Consider the following 20,842-nt stretch of genomic DNA (forward strand, 5'->3'; position numbering starts at 1 on the left):
TATTCCTACAGGGAGGGGCAGCCTCGGTTGACCCGGGCAGACAGGAGATGCCACTGGGCAACACAGCTAATGGCCGGCCACCAACACAAAGGGAGCCCTTAGCCTTGACCTGCAGCCCAGTAAGATTTTAAGAGCCAACAAAGAACCTACTGGATGTGGCCAAAGGGGCCCCATCCAGTCCAGCATTCTCACAGGGACCAACTAGATGCCCTCATGGGAAACCTTCGAGAAGGACCCAGGCACAAGAGCCATTCTCTCCTTCTGTGGTCTCCAGCCACTGGCATGCTTGCTTGCTTGGGAAAAGCCTTGTTTAAGCTCAGGGGAAGGGATTGCTGCTCTGCTGCTACCTATCAGTGAATAAACATTCCCCAAAGGCTGTTCCGCCCCCCCCCGCCTGCGTTGATGTAGATGGGAGCACAAAGAAGCCCAAGCCCTTGTAAATCACACACTTTATATTTAATATAGTGCAACAAAAATAGTTAAGAATGCAAGAACTTTTACAGATTAAAAAAATAGTTTTTAAACCATCTGATCTTAAAAATAGACAATAGTCGTGACGCTTAAAAGACAACCACGCCGGGCATTGTTCTGCGCCCGTCGCCAGGGCTTGGCCCGCCTCTTAGGAGAAGCCGTCGCTCCTCCGAAGGGCTGCGTCTACGGGGGCCGCTCTCTCGCCCTCCAGGTCGACCACCGTCTTGCCCCTGGCGGGCAGTGCCACGCAGTCCTGTGGCAGCCCCTCGGCCGGCTTGGAGCCCGGCTGCGCCGCAGAGCCACCCTGGCTGCCGTTGGTCTGGGAGCAGACGCTGCTGACCCTTGCACCCTGGCTCTTGTGGGGGTTGGCGTAGACTTTGTACTTCACCAGGAGGATGAAGATGAAGACGAGGATGGCGGCCACAATGACGCCTCCGAGGATGATGATCATGGTGCCGCCCAGGAACTGGGCGTGGAGGGAGTGGCACTGCCGGTACTCCTCCTCCGTGGAGAACTGCACGCAGCCCACCACAGCCGTCGCCGTCAGGAGCGTCACGCCATCATCGTAGACGGCCAGGACACACAGGTCGTAGTCCCGCCCCGCAACCAGGTCGCTCAGGAAGAAGGACTTGCTGGCGGCGGGGATCATCCTGCAAGGGAGAGGGACACAGAGGGGGCTCAGTCCACAGCGCAAGCATCATGAACAGTGCGCCTTTGCCCCCGGGAGCGTGCAGAGGGCCGAAGGCACAAACTCAGGCAATTGGCAGAACTGGCCCTGTGGCAGGGGCCACCTTATGCCCATTTTCTGCATTTGTCAGAACTCAAACCCTCAGTGTGGAGATACCTTTGGAACTCCCTGCCTGTTGACCTCAAGCAAGTGCCTTCACTGTAGGTGCCTTTTGGCGCCTGGTTTGGACAGATGCTGAGAAAGTGGAGGCAATTTTAATCTTTTTTTTAGGATTTTAACTTTTGTATGCTTTAAAGCAGGCTTGAAGGTTTTTCTGGGTTTGGCTGTTTTACCTTCTTGTAGCTCACTTTCAGTTTTGTTAAACTATCAAGTGGTGCGTAAGTTTTATTACCTCCAGGACCGCCTCTTTCCGTATGAACCTACCCAGACCCTGAGATCATCTTCTGAGGCCCCATTAGTGTGCCACCTCCTCGAGAGGTTCGGGGGAGGCAACACAAGAACGGGGCCTTCTCTGCAGTGGCTCCCCGTCTGTGGAATGTTCTCCCCGGGGAAGTTCGCCTGGTGCCTTCACTATACACCATTAGGTGCCAGGCAAAAATGTTCCTTTTTAACCAGGCCTTTGGCTGACCTGATCAACATCCCATACCCTTTTAAAATGTGGTTCTTTGGGGGGGGCTATTATTGGGTTATTGCTTTTATTTTTATTTTATAAATTGTGATCTTTTGTGTGAACTGCTCTGAGACCTCTGGGTACAGGGCGGTATATAAATTCAATAAATGAAATGAAATGATGAAAATAATTAATACTGACAACAAAGAGATGGGCTGACTGGCTGCTCTGGCAGCAGAAGGAGTAACTCCTGGTCCTTTTTCAGGCTGAGGTGGGGGGGGGCCTTCAGAGCTCTGTCCTGAGACAAAGAGCAGGAAGGGAAAGCCCAATGGGGTGGTGAGTTTTCTGCTCCCCCTGTGCCCAAACTCGAGAGAGCCACCTCACTGATCTTTCCCCTTGGGGAGACTCATAGAATCATAGAGTTGGAAGAGACCCCAAGGGCCACCGAGTCCAACCCCCTGCCAAGCAGGAAACACCATCAGAGCATTCCTGACATATGGTTGTCAAGCCTCTGCTTCAAGACCTCCAAAGAAGGAGACTCCACCACACTCCTTGGCAGCAAATTCCACTGTCGAACAGCTCTTACTGTCAGGAAGTTCTTCCTAATGTTTAGGTGGAATCTTCTTTCTTGTAGTTTGGATCCATTGCTCCGTGTCCGCTTCTCTGGAGCAGCAGAAAACAACCTTTCTCCACTCTTGTGGCTGCCCTTGCTGGCTGCTAATTCCCAATTCATACTTATTATCTGTAGGTGATCTACCAATCTACCTTCCCAGCTACCTAGTAATGTTTAATTGTTTTTTAAGGGTTGCTTTCCTCCATGATTTGAGCCCTCCCTATTTTTTCCCTGTAAGTCACCTGGTGAGGTATAAATGAACAAATGATAATATTAACCTGCTGGTCACAGCAAGCTTTATCCTGCTGCACTTTGCTTGCATTTTGTAAACTGCTCAGGTGTGTGACATTTCTGACACACCCTCCACCTCGAGCCCTGAAGGGCAGGTTGCCACGGAGTCCCCATCTGACTGAAAAGAAGCAAAGCAGCTCAATTCAAGCCAAGCCAGGCAGTGGCGTAGCGTGGGGGGTGCAGGGGGGGGGCGGCTGCACCGGGCGCAACATCTGGGGGTTAGGGTTAGGGGCACAAATCCACAGGTTAGGGGGCGCAAATCCATGGGTTAGGGGCTGCAAATTACTTGCCTTGCCCCGGGTGCTGACAACCCATGCTACGCCACTGAAGCCAGGCCAAGATTGTGTCCCCACAAAGTCTCTTCATGGTTGGAGGATGGATGGCAGCCAATGGATTGAGGTTGAATCCTGACAATTCAGAAGTACTGTTCTTGGGGGACAGAGAGTGGGCAGGCGTGGAGGACTCCCTGGTCCTGAATGGGGCAACTGTGTCCCTGAAGGACCAGGTGTGCAGCCTGGGAGTCATTTTGGGCTCACAGCTGTCATGGAGGTGCAGGTCCGTTCTGTATCCAGGGTAGCTGTCCACCAGCTCCATCTGGTACACAGGATGAGACCCTCCCTGCCTGCAGTCTGTCTCGCCAGAGTGGTGCATGCTCTAATTATCTCCCACTTGGACTACTGCAATGCGCTCTACGTGGGGCTACCTTTGAAGGTGACCTGGAAACTGCAATTAATCCAAATGCGGCAGCTAGACTGGTGACTGGGAGCGACCGCTGAGACCACATAACACCGGTCTTGAAAGACCTACATTGGCTCCCAGTACATTTCTGAGCACAATTCAAAGTGTTGGTGTAGACCTTTAAAGCCCTAAATGGCCTTGGTACAGTATACCTGAAGGAGCATCTCCACCCACATCATTCTGCCCGGACGCTGAGGAAATGTACTGGGAGCCAATGTAGGTCTTTCAAGAAGGTAAGTGGGCTACCCCTAAAGGGAGCCCCACAGAGAGCGCATTGCAGTAGTCCCAGCAGGAGATAACTAGAGCTTGCACCACTCTGGCAAGACAGTCCGCAGGCAGGGAGGGTCTCAGCCTGCGTGAGGAAAAGGAGCCTGCTCACCTGTAGACCAGGATGTCGTCAGCCGAGCTGTTATACTGGATCTGGAACATCCGGATCCCTGGGATGTGGTGCTGCGAAGGCCACTGGATGAGGGCAGAGGAGGAGGTCAGCTCAGCAACCACCACTTTCCTCTCTGGCTGGGATTTGGTTTCGTTGGGGAAGCTGGACTTGGCAGAGATGAGGATGTCCGAGGGGCCTGGCTCTGCTTCCTTATCACAGTTGGTGCTATTTGCAAGGTGAGGGTAGGGGTTGACCACCAGCTCCACGGGGGCCGTGGACTCCCCCGCAGCGTTGGAGGCGATGCAAGTGAAGGTCCCTTTCTCCTCTACAGAAGCCACCAAGATGTCCAGGGTGCCGTTCTCAAAAGAGACGGTCCGGGAAGTGTTGGAGACCAACTTCCCGCCTGGCGAAATCCAGCGCACATACGGCTCGGGGTCGCCCACCGCTTTGCACTTCAGGGAAGCCCCCTGGCCTTCCATGACCACCTGCTTGGGGGTCCGGTGCGTGATCATGGGCGGCTCGCAGACAAACTCCTCTTCCCGGATGGACCAGAAGTACTTGCCCATCAGCTCCGGCGGGGAGGCGCACGTCTCCAGGTCGTCCTCCCGCGTCAGGCGCCGCAGCCAGACGAGCTCACAGTTGCAGTGCAAGGGGTTCCCCCCGAAGCTCATCACCAGGGAGGACAAGGGGAGCCCCTTTGGCTTGGCGTAGACAGGGATGCGAGAGAAGAGGGGGTCCGGGGGAATCTTCTTCAGCTTGTTGGAGGTCATGTCCAGCCGAGCCAACTTGTGGAGGTTGGAGAAGACTCCCTCGGGGATGAAGTCTATGAGGTTGTGGTCTAGGCTGATGGTGTTGGCGTTGGACAGCCTCCCGATGGTTTCCCAAGGGACGTTCACCAGGTTATTGTAGGAAAGGTCCAGGTCCTCAATCATGTCAATGAAATCATCCAAAGACCCGGGGGAGATATAGTTCAGTTGGTTGTTGCTGAGGATCAAGTGGCGGAGGTTGACCAACCCTTTGAAGTGATCCTCGTGGATGTGGGTGAGTCGGTTGCTGTCCAAGTGCAACGCGTGAAGGCCCTTGAGGTCAAAGAACGCATAAGGCATGATCTGACTGATGGTGTTCCGCGACAGCGTCAGGTGGATCAGGCTGGTCATGTTGGCAAAGTCCCTCCTCCGCAGGGCGGTGATGAAGTTGTCCATCAGCCGCAGCTCCGCCGTCCGCCGGTCGATGCTCGGAGGCACAAAGAGCAGCCCCGTCTTGGTGCAGAGGATGGTGAAGGAGGGAGAGAGGCTCTGGCACATGCAGCGCGTGGGACACGTGGTGGCCTTCGCCACGGAGCTCATAACCAGGAGGGACAGGACCAGCCTTTCCATGGTAAGGTAAGCAGCACACCTGGGAGAAGATGAGAGGGCCAAGGGGACAGAGGGAGGGAGGAGAGAAGGAAGGAAGGAAGGAAGGAAGGAAGGAAGGAGGGAGGGAGGGAGGGAGGGAAGGAAGGGGGAGGGAGAAGGAAGGAAGAAAGGAAGGAAGGAAGGAAGGAAGGAAGGAAGGAAGGAAGGAGGAAAATGAAAGAGAAGGAAGGAAGGAAGGAAGGAAGGAAGGAAGGAAGGAAGGAAGGAAGGAAGGGGGAGGGAGGGAGAAGGAAAGCGAGAGAGAAGGAAGGAAGGAAGGAAGGAAGGAAGGAAGGAAGGAAGGAAGGAAGGAAGGGAGGGGAAGGAGAAGGGAAGGGAAGGGAAGGGAGGAAGGAAGGAAGGGAGGGAGGAAGGAAGGAAGGAAGGAAGGAAGGAAGGAAGGAAGGAAGGGGGAAATTTGTATCAAGGCTATTAGTATATTAAAGCAAAAGTTGACGTCCAACAAAATGGGCAAAGCATTTGCCTCGGCATCTGCCCAGAGACTCCTTCTGCAAAAGCACACTTCAGCTGGCCCTGTGGCATTCTTTTTGCAGATTCACCAATTAAATGATTTTTTTTAAGGTTGTTTTTTTTAAAAAAGGTTTTGATAGAGTGAGATAGAGGTTCGAAATAAATCTGTTGGAAAATGTTATCAAAAATGTACAAGTTACTTTGAGAATGGTATACAAAAGATGGAGAAGTTAAGGCCGTGGTGATACAGTGGGCTAGAGATTTTGGATATCATATCCAACTCTCTTCTTGGGGAAAGTTATGGAAAGAGGAAATAAAGTTTACCGCATGCTGTTTGTTGAAAGATAATTATATGAAAATGATGTATTGTTGGTATTTAACACTGAGTAAAATTGCTAAAATGTACAAAACAAGTTCAAATCTGTGCTGGAAATGCAAAGGGGAGGAAGGTGCTTTTTACCATATATGGTGGACGTGTACATTGGTAAAGGCTTTCTGGGAGATGATATATAATGAATTAAAGAAAATGTTTAACAACACCGTAGTTAAAAAACCAGAAGCCTTTTTGTTAGATATAACAGGTGAGGAGATACCAAGAGAGGACAAAAGGCTTTTAATGTATGCAACTACGGCAGGGAGAATGCTTCTAGCCCAGAGATGGAAGGAAGGAGAAATACCAACAAAAGAAGAATGGCAGACGAAACTGATGGGGAAGATTTGAAACCAGGAAGATCACGTATTTTCAAAAGACTGAAGTAAATTCTTAGTATATTTAAAAACCACTGTAAACAGTTTAAAATCATTGGCAGGGATGTAATGACACCTGTGATGTGGAATTATTTATGGTAATTATGGATATTTAACAGATGGACAAGGGTAAAAGACGCAGCAAACTTAATCTTAAACAAGGAACCCATGAGGGGAGGGGAGGAGGGAAAGAAGGTTCAAAAGAACCTTGTATTTTAATGTTTGAAATGGCTAAGTTAAAATGTATAAAACTGTGAGAGAGAAAAAACAATTAATATTATTTTTTTAAGGAAATGCGGCCTGCTCAGAACAGTGCCTGAAGGAGAGGGGGTCCTACCCATGTCAAGTGAATATATTTGTGTACAACCCCCCCCCCCCCAAGAGGAGAGACAGCAGCAGCAGGCGGTGACTGGGGGTGGCGTAGGCAAAGGACTGGGCGGAAGTCTCTGCACAGCTCTCCTTTGCTGTCCTGCCAATGCTGACTATTGGGGTTTGTCTTCAGCATCAGCACCCCCCCCCCCAATATGGTTCAAGCCCCAGCCTGCACTGGTGCCCCTCTTCCAACAGCCCTCCCCCCCATGCATGTTCTCTACTCCCCCAAGTCCTCCAGGCAGTGCCTGGGTGACGCACTTCTGCAGTGGCCCCAGTGGGGTGTAGTGGTTCAGAGCGGTGGACTCATAAACTGGTGAACTGGGTTCGCTTCCCCGCTCCTCCACCTGCAGCTGCTGGGTGACCTTGGGCCAGTCCCACTTCTCTGAAGTCTCTCAGCCCCACTGAGGCTGTGGGGGAGGAAGGGAAAGGAGAATGTCAGCCGCTTTGAGACTCCTGAAGGGGAGTGATAAAATGGGATATCAAATCCAAACTCTTCTCTTCACCTATAGACTATATGGGACTGGCAGAAATGACTGGCAGAATCCGAGACCAGGGAAGAGAGACGGCGGAAGAAGATTGGAAGAAATTTAAGGACTATCTTAGGAAACATTGCAAAATTAATGAATGTTAGAACGATGTTGGTTTAGAAATTAAGTGGTTTTCAGCTGTAATGATTAAGTAAAAAGAAAAGAAAGGCTAAAAATTAAATGAAAATTAAGGGAGAGGATTTGCTGAACTAATAATTAGAAATTGGAATACAGAAAGGGGAGGTATGAGGAGGTCGGGGAAGTAAGTTATAAGAAAATAAGGGATTGAAATTATACTTGTTTTTGTTTGTGTTTTGTTTGTATTATTGTTTTTTCTTTTATATAACTTTTGAAACTTCAATAAATATCTTTAAAAAAACCAAAACTCTTCTCTTCACCTGCATGGTCAGGTCCCAGAGCCCTTGGACTCCCATTCTGATGGAGGCACAACGGGTGGGAGCCTGCTGGCGGGGGGCTCAGGGGCTGGAGTGCACCCACCTCCCAGGTGGAATGTTGTCCCAGGGGGGCACCCCATTATGGCTTCCTCCGCAAGATCACCTGGTAATAGATGGGTGGGAAGGTGGGAGACAAGAAGCTGCCCTGAAGGAGCTGGGGCAGAAATGGTCACAGCCCTCCCCCTCCCAAAAACAGAGGACATAAAGTGCTTTCTTTATGTGAAAATAAATGGGCTGACACTGTCAGGGCCGTCTCTAGCATTTGTGGCACTGGGGTGCAAAAAACTGCCCAGCGCCCTCTCAACGGCCCGCCAATCCCACGTTCGCAGGAGGGGGGAGCTGGCCGGCTGCCTCAGCACCTGCAGCGGAAAAGCCTGTGGCGCTCTGACGGGCTCTGCTGTGCTCAGCAGCGGCTGGCCTGGCTCTTCAGTCCCCGGACTCCAAATCTTGGCCCCAGACTCTCAGCCTGGCGCCCCTGAGAGCCTGGCACCTGGGTGCCCCGCACCCCTAGCGCCTATGGGTAAGCCGGCCCTGGACACTGTATTAGGTAAAGTTCAGGATAAGTTTAATAATAGGTTTATAGGTTTTTTCTTTCGTTCTCCTCTTCTTTCTTCTTCTTTTACCTTATAATTCTTTTTGTATTTTTAATCAATAATCTATATTTAATTTTTAATCAATAATCTGTACAGTGGTACCTCGGGTTAAGAACTTAATTCGTTCCAGAGGTCCGTTCTTAACCTGAAACTGTTCTTAACCTGAAGCACCACTTTAGCTAATGGGGCCTCCCGCTGCCGCCGCACTGCCGGAGCCTGATTTCTGTTCTCAAACTGAAGCAAAGTTCTTAACCTGAGGCACTATTTCTGGGTTAGCGGAGTCTGTAACCTGAAGCGTATGTAACCTGAAGCGTATGTAACCTGAGGTACCACTGTATTTAAGAATCTATATTTTAAAAGTAAATGGGCTGATAATTGAAATATGAATGAACAGGTTAGCCCAGCTGCTCGCCCTCCCTCCCTCCCTCCCTCCCTCCCTCCCTCCCTCTCTCTCTCTCTCTCTGTGTGTGTGTTGCCACACACACACACACACACATTTCACTCACACCTTCTCAGACAGCTCCTAAATGCGGCTCTTTCAGCTGAAGCAGGTTCCATCATCTTCTCCCAGAAGGAAGCTGCATGTGACGCTACTAACCCTGTGCAACCGCAGAGGGTTGTAATCTAATTATATAAATTATGCTCCCTTATTATTAACCTTGTCATAATCAGAAACAAATGGTACCTAATTATAATCACTCCTCTAGCCTTCTTGTACCCCCCCCCCCGAACAAGCTCTGACAAATTTCAGTGCAGTAGTTTCACAGCCTATATTGTAGCATTTATCTGCAGGTGGCTGTGTCTCTCTACCTGCATCACCCCCGGAAATTCAAAAAAGCTCAGAACCTAACAAGAGCCTGGCTGCCATTGGCCCTTCCAGCCCATCACCCTCCACTCACAGCAGCCAACCAGGTGCCTCTTGTGGGAAACTCGGAAGCAGGATCCGAGCACAGGAGCACCTTCCCCTCCTCTGGTTTCCAGCAACTGGGATTCAGGAGCAGTGCTGGAATTACATATAAGTTAAACAAATTCTAGCTTAGGGCCCCACTCTCTTGGGGGCCTCCAAAAAACCTGGATGTACACTTCCAAAATAGAAGATAAAAAACAAATAAAATGAAACCTACCTACAGCAACCGTGTTTTGTGTTGTGTAGGCTCTTATGATGTAAGTCATGGACCCCGCCTGCTCACCTGCTCCCCAAAATATCCCTGGTTTGCTCCTTTCTATTTATAGGGTGCCGACATTCTGCATGGACTGGTTGCAGGGCAACATGTGCAAATGGCTTGAGGTACCTATTAGGTCCATAAATTACCATATAGCATATAGTTACACGTAGGTAGCCATGTTGGTCTGCTGTAGTTGAAACAAAATAAAAAAAAAATCCTTCCAGTAGCACCTTAGAGACCAACTAAGTTTGTTATTGGTATGAGCTTTTGTGTGCATGCACACTTTTTCAGATACACTGAAAGAGAAGCCACCAGACCCTTATATATAGTGGGAGGGTGGGGTGGGGTTTTTCTCAGGAGGGCAGTAGGAGATGGGTGGTTGACTCAAAGGGTATGGTCAACCTGTTAATGACTGCAATTAGTCCTACAGGAAAAAGCAAGGGATAGTATGCAGATGACCAAAAAAAGCTTTAGCATGCGTAATGAGACAAGAATCCAATATCTCTATTAAGACCAGGTCTCTCCATAGCTTTCAGTTTAGTAATAAGTTGTGATTCAGCAACTTCTCTTTCAAGTCTGTTTCTGAAATTCTTTTGTAATAAGACAGCTGCTTTGAGATCCTGTATTGAATGTTCTGGGAGACTGAAGTGTTCTCCTACTGGCTTCTCTGTCTTTTGATTCCTGATGTCAGATTGATGTCCATTTATCCTTTGGCGTAGGGTTTGACCTGTTTGTCCAATATAGAGAGCTGAGGGGCACTGTTGGCATTTGATGGCATAAAACCCTAGAACCCTCCCACTATATATAAGGGTCTGGTGACTTCTCTTTCAGTGTCTCTGAAGAGGTGTGTGTGCACACAAAAGCTTATACCCAGAACAAACTTAGTTGGTCTCTAAGGTGCTACTGGACATTTAATATATATATTTTTAATTTATAAAGGTGTGCAGGTGTGGACAAAATATTCCAATTTCACATATTCTACTGCAGGTTTCTTCGGCTAGAGGAAGAACGGGCAGGTGGTCAGTGCTCAGCGTGGAGAGGATGGAGAAATGCTTTTGGGTGACAGAGAGAAGGCAGAATTCTCAACACCTACTTTGCCTCTGTCTTCAACCAAAAGGAAAGCGACGCCCAACCTGGTGATGTTGGAATAAATGATGTAAGGAGGGAGCTGCAGCCCAAGATAGGAAAAGACGTGGTCAGGGAACACGCACACACTGTGACGATGAAAACCCCTAATGCTTAGAAAATCAGCATTTGAGATTATGCTGATTATGCTGCCGTGAGGACCCTTCTGGCCCAAAGATGGAAAGTACAAGATATACCAACTATTCAGGAGTGGCAGGCGAAGTTGACAGAATATGCAGAACTTGCCAAACTGTCAGGGAGGATCCGGGACCAGGGAGATCAAAGATACCAAAATAACTGGAGTAAATTTATTGAATATTTAAAGAAGAATTGTAAAAAGGTCAAGACACTAGCAGGATTGACATAATATCTCCAATGTATAATAATACTGATATGAGAATGATGTGCGTGATGGAAAGAGGATAAACATACCAGTTGTGGGGAGGGAGGGGTGTCGCGACTTGGCAGAGTCAAAGGGAATGTATGGTGCTATTACAATTTGTTGGAAAAGAATATGTAAGGAAAACAATAAAAATTCACTTCAAAAAAGAAAAAGAGAGATTATGCTGAAACACTTATTCCCCTCAGGCCCAAAGCTGCACTGTTTGCAGTTTCCTTCTGACCCGCTGGGTGGCAACAGTGACACCTGAGCTGGAATTTGAAGCATCCCTGCAGGTTTGCAGCTTCGCCACCAGGTGGCATTAACAGCAGCAGCAAAAGGCCAGCAGCACAATCTCCAGGTTCTCAGCTGTCAGAGTGGGGTTTGTTTGGTTTTTTTAAAAAAAGATTAAGTTCCTGGCATTTTCAGAACCCAAGATAGCAGGAAGAAAGGCAGGCAGCATTCTCCTCGTTCATTTTGCAAGGAAGTAACCTGCTCCCACCTTTTAGGTAGTGAAGAAGAGGAAGAGGAAGAGGAAGAGGAAGAAGAGGAGGAGGAGTAGTTTGGTTTTGATATCCCGCTTTATCCCTACCCTAAGGAGTCTCAAAGCGGCTCACATTCTCCTTTCCCTTCCTCCCCCACAACAAACACTCTGTGGGGTGAGTGGGGCTGAGAGACTTCAAGGAAGTGTGACTAGCCCAAGGTCACCCAGCAGCTGCATGTGGAGGAGCGGAGACGCGAACCCCATTCACCAGATTACGAGTCTACCACTCTTAACCACTACACCACTACTGAGGTCACACCAATGGCTGGCATTTAGGAAGGAAGATCTGGCCAGCTGGGCAAAGCTAATGCCCCCCCCCCCCAAGACCTGAAGGCCCAAGAGAAGGACCTTCCTGTCTGGTCCTCCATCCCTCTTTGCTAGGCCATCGCTGATGGTGGAATGATCACTGCTGCTGCTCCAACAGAGGTGTCCAGGGCTGCGGCTGCGGCAACATGGGCTAGGATGCCCCTGCAAAAGACCCAGGAAGGTCAGACCCGGTTGCTCTACCTGGAGGGACAGCATTGCCAGGGAAAGTGTTGGGGGCTCCAGTCGAGAGTGGTGAACAGGCATTCTGCTGGATGCAAGTTAGCCTATAGATGGACAATGGCAGACTTGCCCTCTGATGCTACCTGTGTGTACTTATTTATTTATTCAGAGTATGTAGCTTCAGCTACTCCTGAAAACCTCTGCAGACACCCACCCCATTGCACACTTGCTTAAAGGTACCCCTGACCATTAGGTCCAGTCATGACTGACTCTGGGGTTGTGGCGCTCATCTCGCTTTACTGGCCGAAGGAGCTGGCGCACAGCTTCCGGGTCCTGTGGCCAGCAGGACTAAGCTGCTTCTGGCGAACCAGAGCAGCGCACGGAAACGCCATTTACCTTCCCACGGGAGCGGGATCTATTTATCTACTTGCACTGTGAGGTGCTTTTGAACTGCTAGGGTGGCAGGAGCAGGGACTGAGCAATGGGAGCTCACCTGAACCTCCGACCTTCTGATGAGCAAGTCAGTTTGCACACTTGCTTAGAATTATTATAATTCTTGCTTATGGATCATAATACCGGCCCACCTTGCAGGGTGGCTGTCAGAGCAGCTGGAACCATGTGCACAAAGCATTTTTTGAACATAACAATCAGATCACCAGACGCTACACTGCTCCAGTTGCGGCCAGATTGGAAGTCTGCTCCCTTCTCCACTACGGAGCGCTTAAGACTCCTGCGAGGGACAATGATTGAGATGGTTTTAACCTGAGGCTAAAGCTGTACTTGGAGCCTTGCCAAGCAGACATTACAAGAGGCAAAGGCGGGGAAGCAGCCATGGACGCTGCTCAGACCGTGTGCTGGGGGGGGGGTTGCAGGCGTTATTGGGGGTGTCATGAAATGGCAGCAAGCAGCTGAAAGACAAGAGCAGAACCAGGTGCTCCTCAGAGGACAGTGTCCAGCCAGCGAAGTGGAAAAGAACAGAAGCCAGACCGTGAGGCCAGACAAGAGGAGGAAAATGACAGGTCACCACTCATCACTCACAGCTGCCCAATGGAGTCTCCCTCCCGCCCCCCACAGAAGCCGACATGACAGAGGTTTATAAAATACAGTGGTGCCTCGCATGACGAAATTAATCCGTTCCGTGATTCTCTTCGTCTAGCGGTTTTTTCGTCTTGCGAAGCAAGCCCATTGACAGCTTAGCGGATTAGCGCTATTAGTGGTCTAGCGGCTTTTAGCGATCAGCTGAGAAGCGGCTTATCAGCGGAACAGCTGATAAGCGGCTTAGCGCTTAGGGAAAGGGCAGGAAAAAGCGAGAAAAAAACGCGCGAACTCGCAAGATTTTTTCGTCTTGCGAAGCAAGCCCATAGAGAAATTCGTTTAGCGAAGCGCCTCCAAAAACGGAAAACCCTTTCGTCTAGCGGGTTTTTCATCTTGCGAGGCGTTCGTCTTGCGGGGCACCACTGTAATGCCCAAGCGGAGGAAACAGGTGCTGTGTGCCACGGGGGTGGCTGCCGCGAAGACACCCAAAGGATTTCCTTGTGTCGTGCGCAGATCCAAGGCCTGTTTGTGGAAAGGCACCGTGGACCTGGGCTGCCCTTGCCTAGCTCTCCCTTCTTCCAGGAGCGAAAGGGCCAAGGCCCCCACACCCTCCTCCACGTGGGTCAGCAGGAAATGCCCCCCTGCTCCTCTCTTCTTTGCTCATTGCTGCTCTTTGAGCTGACTGGCATTTCCCCACAAGGCCATGCATGCAGCGGGAATGCTGGCGCATGTGCTCCAACCTGGAATGGGAGGCAGAAGCACAAAAAGCAACGTCCCGTCTGCATCTGTCAGGAACCAGTTTGACTAAAGCCGGCCAAGTGTGGAGGAAGCACCACCAGGCCTGGCCTTTGACAAACAGCCGCAAGTCCCAGGGTCACTTCTGGACATGAGGGGGAAGACAGCTGACTTCAGGAGAACTTCGGCTGCCGGGACAAAGCGCCCAGGTCAGCCGGGAAGCAGGCAGGCAAGTCCCAGGTCGGGAAACCGAGACTTATGAGGAGGAATTGAGGGAGTTGGGGATGTTCATCCTGAAGGACACTGAGAAGGGACGTGAGAGCCATCTCCTAATCTCTGAGGGGCTGCCACATGGAATATGGAGCAACCTTCTTTTCTCCTGCTCCAGAGGGGAGGACCCAAACCAATGGTTTCAAGCAACAGGAGAGGAGATTCCAACCAAACATCTGGAAGAACATTCTGACAATAAGAGCTGTTCAAGAGTGGAAATTATCTCCCTTGGGAGGTGGTGGACTCTCCTCCCATGGAGGTTTTTAAGCAGAGGTCGGATGGCCATCTGTCATGGATGCTTTAGCTGAGATTCCAGCATTGCAGAGGGTTGGACTAGATGACCCTTGGGGTCCCCTCTGTGATGGCCTGGGACTCGGGCTCGGACTCAGAACCAGAGGAGTCTCAGTCTGCACCGGATCCTTTGCCTCATCTGAACCAAGTCTGGGGCCTGATCCTGAAGAGTCCCAGTCTGCACAGGTTCCCCTGCAACAAGCACCAGCTGGGCCGAGTCAGGGGCCTGATCCTGCCCTGGCTCCAGATGTGGGGATTCCCTCATTGCCTTCAGCTGGGCCATCACTTACAGCTGCTCCACTACTGGTTGGGTCAGGGGAGGCTGAGGCGGCCTCTGGGTCTAGTAACCCACCAACATCTCCCAAGCTGCAGAGACTCAGGTCTGAGAGAAGGAGAGACCTGAGTACTAGCAGGAGGAGTGCTCGCCTTCGGGAGAAACAGGGAGGTGAGTCGCCGGGGGATCAGGACCGGCCGCTACCCCATCAGAGATAAAAGGCTGTTGGAGCCCGCCCCAGGTTGCGGGAACAACATTGCTGTATGCCAGATCTTGCCTGAGATCCTGTACCTTGCCTGGTTTCCTGCCTCGTGACCAGACCTGGATTACGTTGCTCAGGTTACCCTCAGGCCCAGCGCACCCTCCAACCTTACTAGTCTGTGGTTCTAAGAAGATCTAAGGGCAGACTGCTTCAGGCAAAGTGAGAGGAGAGCCCATCTGCCCTGAGTGGGAAGCTGGGAGGATCCCCTCCCCCACCCCTCCCTGCTCACAACACGCACCAACCTTCCCAACCCTCATCCTCTCCTGAGTCCTGCGTGGAAGAGTTCCGTTGATGTGTGGAACTATCAATCAGCGCACAGAAATCAGTGTTTGGCGTTGTTTGGAAGTGGGATTATTAAAGTGCGCAATGCATGCAGCCTGCCAGGAGGCTGAGAAGATAGTGCAGGAGAGAAGGCTCAGTTAGGGGGGAGAAGGAATATTCATGAGAACCAATTACTCTTGTTTTGTAGCTTGTCTTGAGCCGCACAGCCAAGAACAGCAGCCTCTTAATAAGGAGAGAGCTGCCTGGAAGCTGAAGCGTGAGGACAAGTCCATGAATCATGAGGAGACACGCTGGAGGGAAGGCAACCAAAGGTTATTAGCCCTGCCGGCTGCATGTCCCACGAGGAGGACCTTCTGCTCCTGCTTGTGGGCTTCCTCGAAGCATCTCAAGGGCCACTGTGAGGACAGGAGGATGCGCTAGACCTTCCGCCTGATCCAGCAGGATCTGCCCATAGTTGCCTTTCATTTCAGCTCGCATCTTCAGCGCCAAAGATGCTTTTCTAAAAGTGGCAAGCAGCAGAACAGCTGCCCCGCTTCCGTCCTACGAGGACCGTCCTATACAACAGCCTCCGATTGTGTGCTTCTGTTTGTGCATGTAGCTTTTCTTTATGTCTAGAAAAATACCGTTGGGAACTGACAATTGGCTCGTTTACGCTTCAATTCGCCCTGTGGTTTCCAGGCACGGGTTCAAGAGGTTTTTCTTTGGGCCCACTGATTTCCCTGGGGAAACCTGCTATTTCCCAGGTTTTCTTGACATTTGTTCTGATTCAGTGGGAAACAGCATGTTTTCCCTTTTGACCTGCGCCTAGAAAACACTGGGCAAACACTGGAAACAGGGAAGAGCCCAATTCTCCTCTGCGCTTTTCTGAGCCTCTTGCCTGGAACTGGCCTTGGTGCTGAAGTCCAGCAATTCAGAGGCCTGGGAAAGCCCAGCGACTCTTGGATAGAAACCACCTTCCTTGATCTGCCCTTTCTGGCATCTGGTTCTGGCACAACTCAGGGTGTTTCATGAATATTCACAGCAGTTATTTTAGCATGTTACTATTTTTCAGGATACGGTGGGGTGGAAGTAGGGAAGGAGGAAGAGCAGGACCCCCCCTTCTCAGGAAACAGCCAGGCAAACCGAGGAAGAGAAAAGTGATCCGCTGAGCTCTTTGCGAGCAGAACATTGCTGTCCATGGATGGCTCCAACACATCACGGACTCTGCTGCTTTTCCATTCCCCTCTGCTATGTCCCTCACTTGCTTTTGGGGCACCCCTGCCTTTGGCCATCCTAACAGGGGCTGACCACTACCCACAGCCCAGGCTCACTGGCCACAGTGTGTTTGCTACAGTGCAGCACCCATCAAGCCCAAGGGGACTATAAAGACCCAGCAGGTGGGGAAAGGAACTCCTGGCCACTGCTCTCTCCCTGCTCCCTGCCCCATCACAGCCCTCGCCAGGCAGGCAAATCCTTGAACGCCTTCACTATGCACTCAGGCAGATACTGCTTCTGACGGCCAAACTGAACATAAGAAGAGCCTGCCTGTTGGAGGAGGCCAAAGGGGCCCCATCGAGACCTGCAGGGCCTTCTCCCAGGGGCCAACCAGATGCCCAGATGCCTCAGTGGCCCAGAGTGCCTTCCATCAGCTTTGGCTGGTGGCCCAGCTACACCCCTTTCTGGACAGGGATGGCCTAAGTATCCCTGTCCATAGTCCCAACTATCCCTGTTGTCTATGCTCTGTTAACCTCAGAGTTAGATTACTGCAATGCATTCTACGTAGGGCTGCCTCTGAAGACAGTTCGGAAACTTCAGCTGGTGCAGAATTCAGCGGCCAGGTTGCTCACGGGCAAGACGGTCTGAGCATATTACATTGATCCTGATCCAACTGCACTGGCTACCGATTAGTTTCCCGGCCCAATTCAGAGTGCTGGTTTTGACCGCTAAAGCCTTAAATGGCTCAGGACCCTGCTCCCTGCCCCATTAGCTAAAGTAACCTGTTGACTTTGAAAGTTTTTTCCAAGCTCAGAAGGTGGCCTCTGGGTCGTTATATCAGTTATATTTGCCTTATAGGATTTCTCAGCTAAGGCCAGTTCTTGAACCAGGTTAGTTGGGCAGTTAATATTTTCGGAATCTTGTTGGAGCCCTTTAAGATGAGTTCACCAATCCAGGACAGTGGGAGGAGGAGGAGGAATGGCCTCATCTAGAATTAACTCATTCAACCCCCTCTTACTCTCCTTTTGGAGAAAATATTGTGTGATTTTGCTCTGTCTCCTTCGGGGTTGCGGGGAGCTGATTAATGAATCTGGCATGATTCATTAAGGTTAAGAACAGTTTCAGGTTAAGAACGGACCTCCAGAACAAATTACGTTCTTAACTTGAGGTACCACTGTATAGGGTGGTGTATAGGTTAAGCAAGCAAGCAAGCAAACAAACAAAACCAGCAAGCAGGATCTGAGCACAAGAGGAAGCCTCCCCTTCTGTGGTTTTTAGCCACTGGCATTGAGAATCATGTGCTGCCTCTAGCTGTCCTGGCTAAGAGCCATCAATAACCTTCCTCTAAAGTGAACTGGACTAAGAGTACACAATTGTGATTCCTGATTCCTGAATTGCAGGGTTTTGGACTAGATGGCCCCTGGAGTCCCTTCCAAGTCTGCCATCCTGTCAGTCTATGGCCCTTGGGCGATGAGTGAGTTTTCATGTCTGCATTCAGAGTCTGCCACTGCCGAAAAGTCCACCCCATCAGCCTGCCCCCAATTCACCCAGGCAGAGGAAGGGCACGAAAGGTGTGCCGGGGCAGAGCCCTCCAGGCTATTTTGGGCACCATCACCACGTGGTGTTGACACAACACCACATGTTTCTGGTTAACATCCCCCAAGTCCTTTGAAAACGAGGCAGCGAGGCCTTGAAGTGGCGTCTTGCTTTCATCTGAAGGGGGGCCAATTATCTGAGACAAGCAGCTGCGAGGAGTCAGGAGTCGTCAGCCCTGAAGTCAGAAGCCTTGAAGTCAGCAGCATCACAAGACACACCAGCCACTCGCGACCTGAAGGCTCCTCTGCCTCCCAGCTTGCCTTTCCTGCACCTTTGGCCCCAACGGAGGCTGAATTGGGCCCCCCCCAGCCCCCTTCTCCTGGGTTATTCCAGTTCTCTGTAGCAGCTTCTAGGATGATCCCCATTTCATATTTAATGTTTTAATATTTCAGTGCTAATTGGAGCCCATAAAATACACAATCCTTTCATTCCATCGCCACATCTCACATTGTGGGTGCTAAAAACATTCATTTGCATTAGAAAGGGAGAGGGAGTTTCACTTTAGTGATTGAAGGGGGGGAATCCGCACATATCCAGATTAAAAGAGGGGAAACTGCAGTTCTCAGCACTACTAGGCAGTGCTCATTTCCCAGACAAAATCACGGTCCTTTGCAAAAGTTTGGGAATTATAGCAAGGCCACAAGCAAGGTGTGATGCAAGGACGGCATCGGAGGAGATGAGCTTTGGTGTGGCGTTAAAGGGTGGCACTGTGAGTTAAACCACAAAGCCTAGGACTTGCCGATCAGAAGGTAGGTGGTTCGAATCCCCAAGACGGGGTGAGCTCCCGTTGCTCGGTCCCAGCTCCTGCCAACCTAGCAGTTCAAAAGCATGTCAAAGTGCAAGTAGATAAATAGGTACCGCTCCGGCGGGAAGGTAAACGACATTTCCGTGCACTGCTCTGGTTTGCTAGAAGCGGCTTAGTCATGCTGGCCACATGACCCGGAAGCTGTACGCTGGCTCCCTTGGCCAACAAAGCGAGATGAGCGCCGCAACCCCAGAGATGGCCACAACTGGACCTAATGGTCAGAGGTCCCTTTACCTTTTTAAATAAGGCAGAAAAGAGGGGTCAGAGTGGGTGGGAGGCAATTGGGGAGGGGGGCTCTGGCATGGCTTTGCCCCCTCCATGCTAAGCCCAAGCTGGGCCTCTTCAGGCCCTCGTGCCCCTGACTTAGGAAAGGTGGGAGACCTGTGGGACTTTGCTTCCAGAAGGCCCCCAGTCTTGATGGAGGGGCTTTGCTGCAAGACCCTGGGGCTGTTGCACTGCAAAGGAGCAGGGAACCCTTTGCTTGACATTCACTGCTGCAGCAGCCTTGCAATGGCTTTGCAGGCCAGAGCAATTCCACAGCTTACTTCACCCCCCTCCTTGTAATCTTCCTGGGTACAGAGCCAGCAGGTGGGGAGGGGCAAGTTCCCCCTCTCATCTCCCACCTCCCCAGACTGCAAAATAAGTGCTACGGCTGTCAGGCAAATTGACGCTTGGTGGCAACCTGTCCTCCTTTGCTCCCAGAAGCTCCAAGGATATATCAGTAGTTTGGCTTAAGCACAGGGAGGTGTGCGGGGGGACGGGGTGGATCTGAACCCACTGCGTCTGGAATGAGGCACCTGTGAGGAGAAACAGAGCCGCTTGCCCCAGGTAGGCTGAACGTCCCCTGTGTGGAGCAGGCGAGGAGACCAGGCCAGGCCAGGCCAACCCCCTGCTGCCCCTGGAGAACGCAGCAGCCATCTGCTCCGACATGTGCAAAACCCTCCCAGGCTAGAGCGGTTTATTCAGAGATGGAGATCTTGTTGCCTCGCCATGAAATATTCAGCGAACAAGAGCAGATTTTATGCATGGGGAGACTGCAAGGCTGCCTTTGCGCAGGGGGTGTAGTAGGAGATAAAAAGGTTTCTGCCTGCATAGGCAGCGGTTTCTGGGTCTGGGGGAAACCACAGTGACCGCGTCATATGCAGAAGGAGCAGGAGAGGGGTCACAGAACGACCAGAAATTATTTTGGAGGGGGAGAACAAGTTGAAGTCCTCCATCCAGGTGCAACTGAGGAGCAGGGACTACTTTTGGCCTTTCTGCCAACTCAGGCTCAATGGGGGGCATGTCAGAAGAACTTAAGAAAGGCCTGCAGCCGGATCAAACCAGAGGGGCCCGATCCAGCACAGATGCCTAAAGGAAACCAGAAAGCAGGATTCAAGCCCTCTGCCCTCCTGCATTTTCCAGCAACTGGGATTCAGCACTGCTGCTTCCGACTGCAGAGACAGAGCACAGCCATCTTGGATAAGGGCCACATATTGCCTTCTCCTCCACAACTTTGTCTTATCCTCTTTTAAAGCCATCTAAGTTGGTGGCCATGGGACGCGGGTGGCGCTGTGGGTTAAACCACAGAGCCTAGGGCTTGCTGATCAGAAGGTCGACGGTTAGAATCCCCATGACGGGGTGAGCTCCCCTTGCTCGGTCCCTGCTCCTCACAGCGCTGCAGCTCGAAAGCACCTCAAAGTGCAAGGAGATAAATAGTACTGCTCCGGCGGGAAGGTAAACGGCATTTCCGTGCGCTGCTCTGGTTCGCCAGAAGTGGCTTAGTCATACTGGCCACATGACCCAGAAGCTGTACGCTGGCTCCCTTGGCCAATAAAGTGAGATGAGCGCCGCAACCCCAGAGTCAGCCACGACTGGACCTAACGGTCAATGGTCTCTTTACCTTTTTAATTTGGTGGCCATCACTGCCTCCTGTGGGAGAGAGTTCCATAGTTGAACTCTGCAGTGTGTCAAGAAGGACTTTCTTTTATCTGTCCCAAATCTTCCAACGCTCAGCTGCACTGGCTGTCCATGAGTTCTAGCCTTAGGAGAGAAGGAGAAAGACTTTTC

At 51.1% G+C, this 20,842-nt stretch overlaps 1 protein-coding gene across 2 annotated transcripts in view; it reads right to left on the reverse strand.

The window, feature by feature from the left end:
- Positions 1-401: 401 nt before the first annotated feature.
- The window catches only part of LOC310851456 (leucine-rich repeat and fibronectin type III domain-containing protein 1-like protein), a 69,822-nt gene continuing 49,381 nt past the window's right edge, over positions 402-20,842 (reverse strand). The window contains exons 1-2 of one of the 2 annotated variants that reach the window (XM_083753900.1): positions 3,791-5,182; positions 402-1,121 (exon numbers count right to left, since the gene is read on the reverse strand). In XM_083753900.1, the coding sequence (XP_083610026.1) occupies positions 620-1,121; positions 3,791-5,166 (1,878 nt within the window). In that variant the 5' untranslated portion in view covers positions 5,167-5,182 and the 3' untranslated portion in view covers positions 402-619. Of the gene's footprint in view, positions 1,122-3,790; positions 5,186-20,842 lie in introns of those variants that run through there. The other variant, XM_083753899.1, reaches the window with a different exon arrangement.

This window comes from Podarcis gaigeae, assembly GCF_964106915.1.
Source record: "Podarcis gaigeae genome assembly, chromosome: 8".
In the NCBI taxonomy this organism is placed as follows: domain Eukaryota; kingdom Metazoa; phylum Chordata; class Lepidosauria; order Squamata; family Lacertidae; genus Podarcis; species Podarcis gaigeae.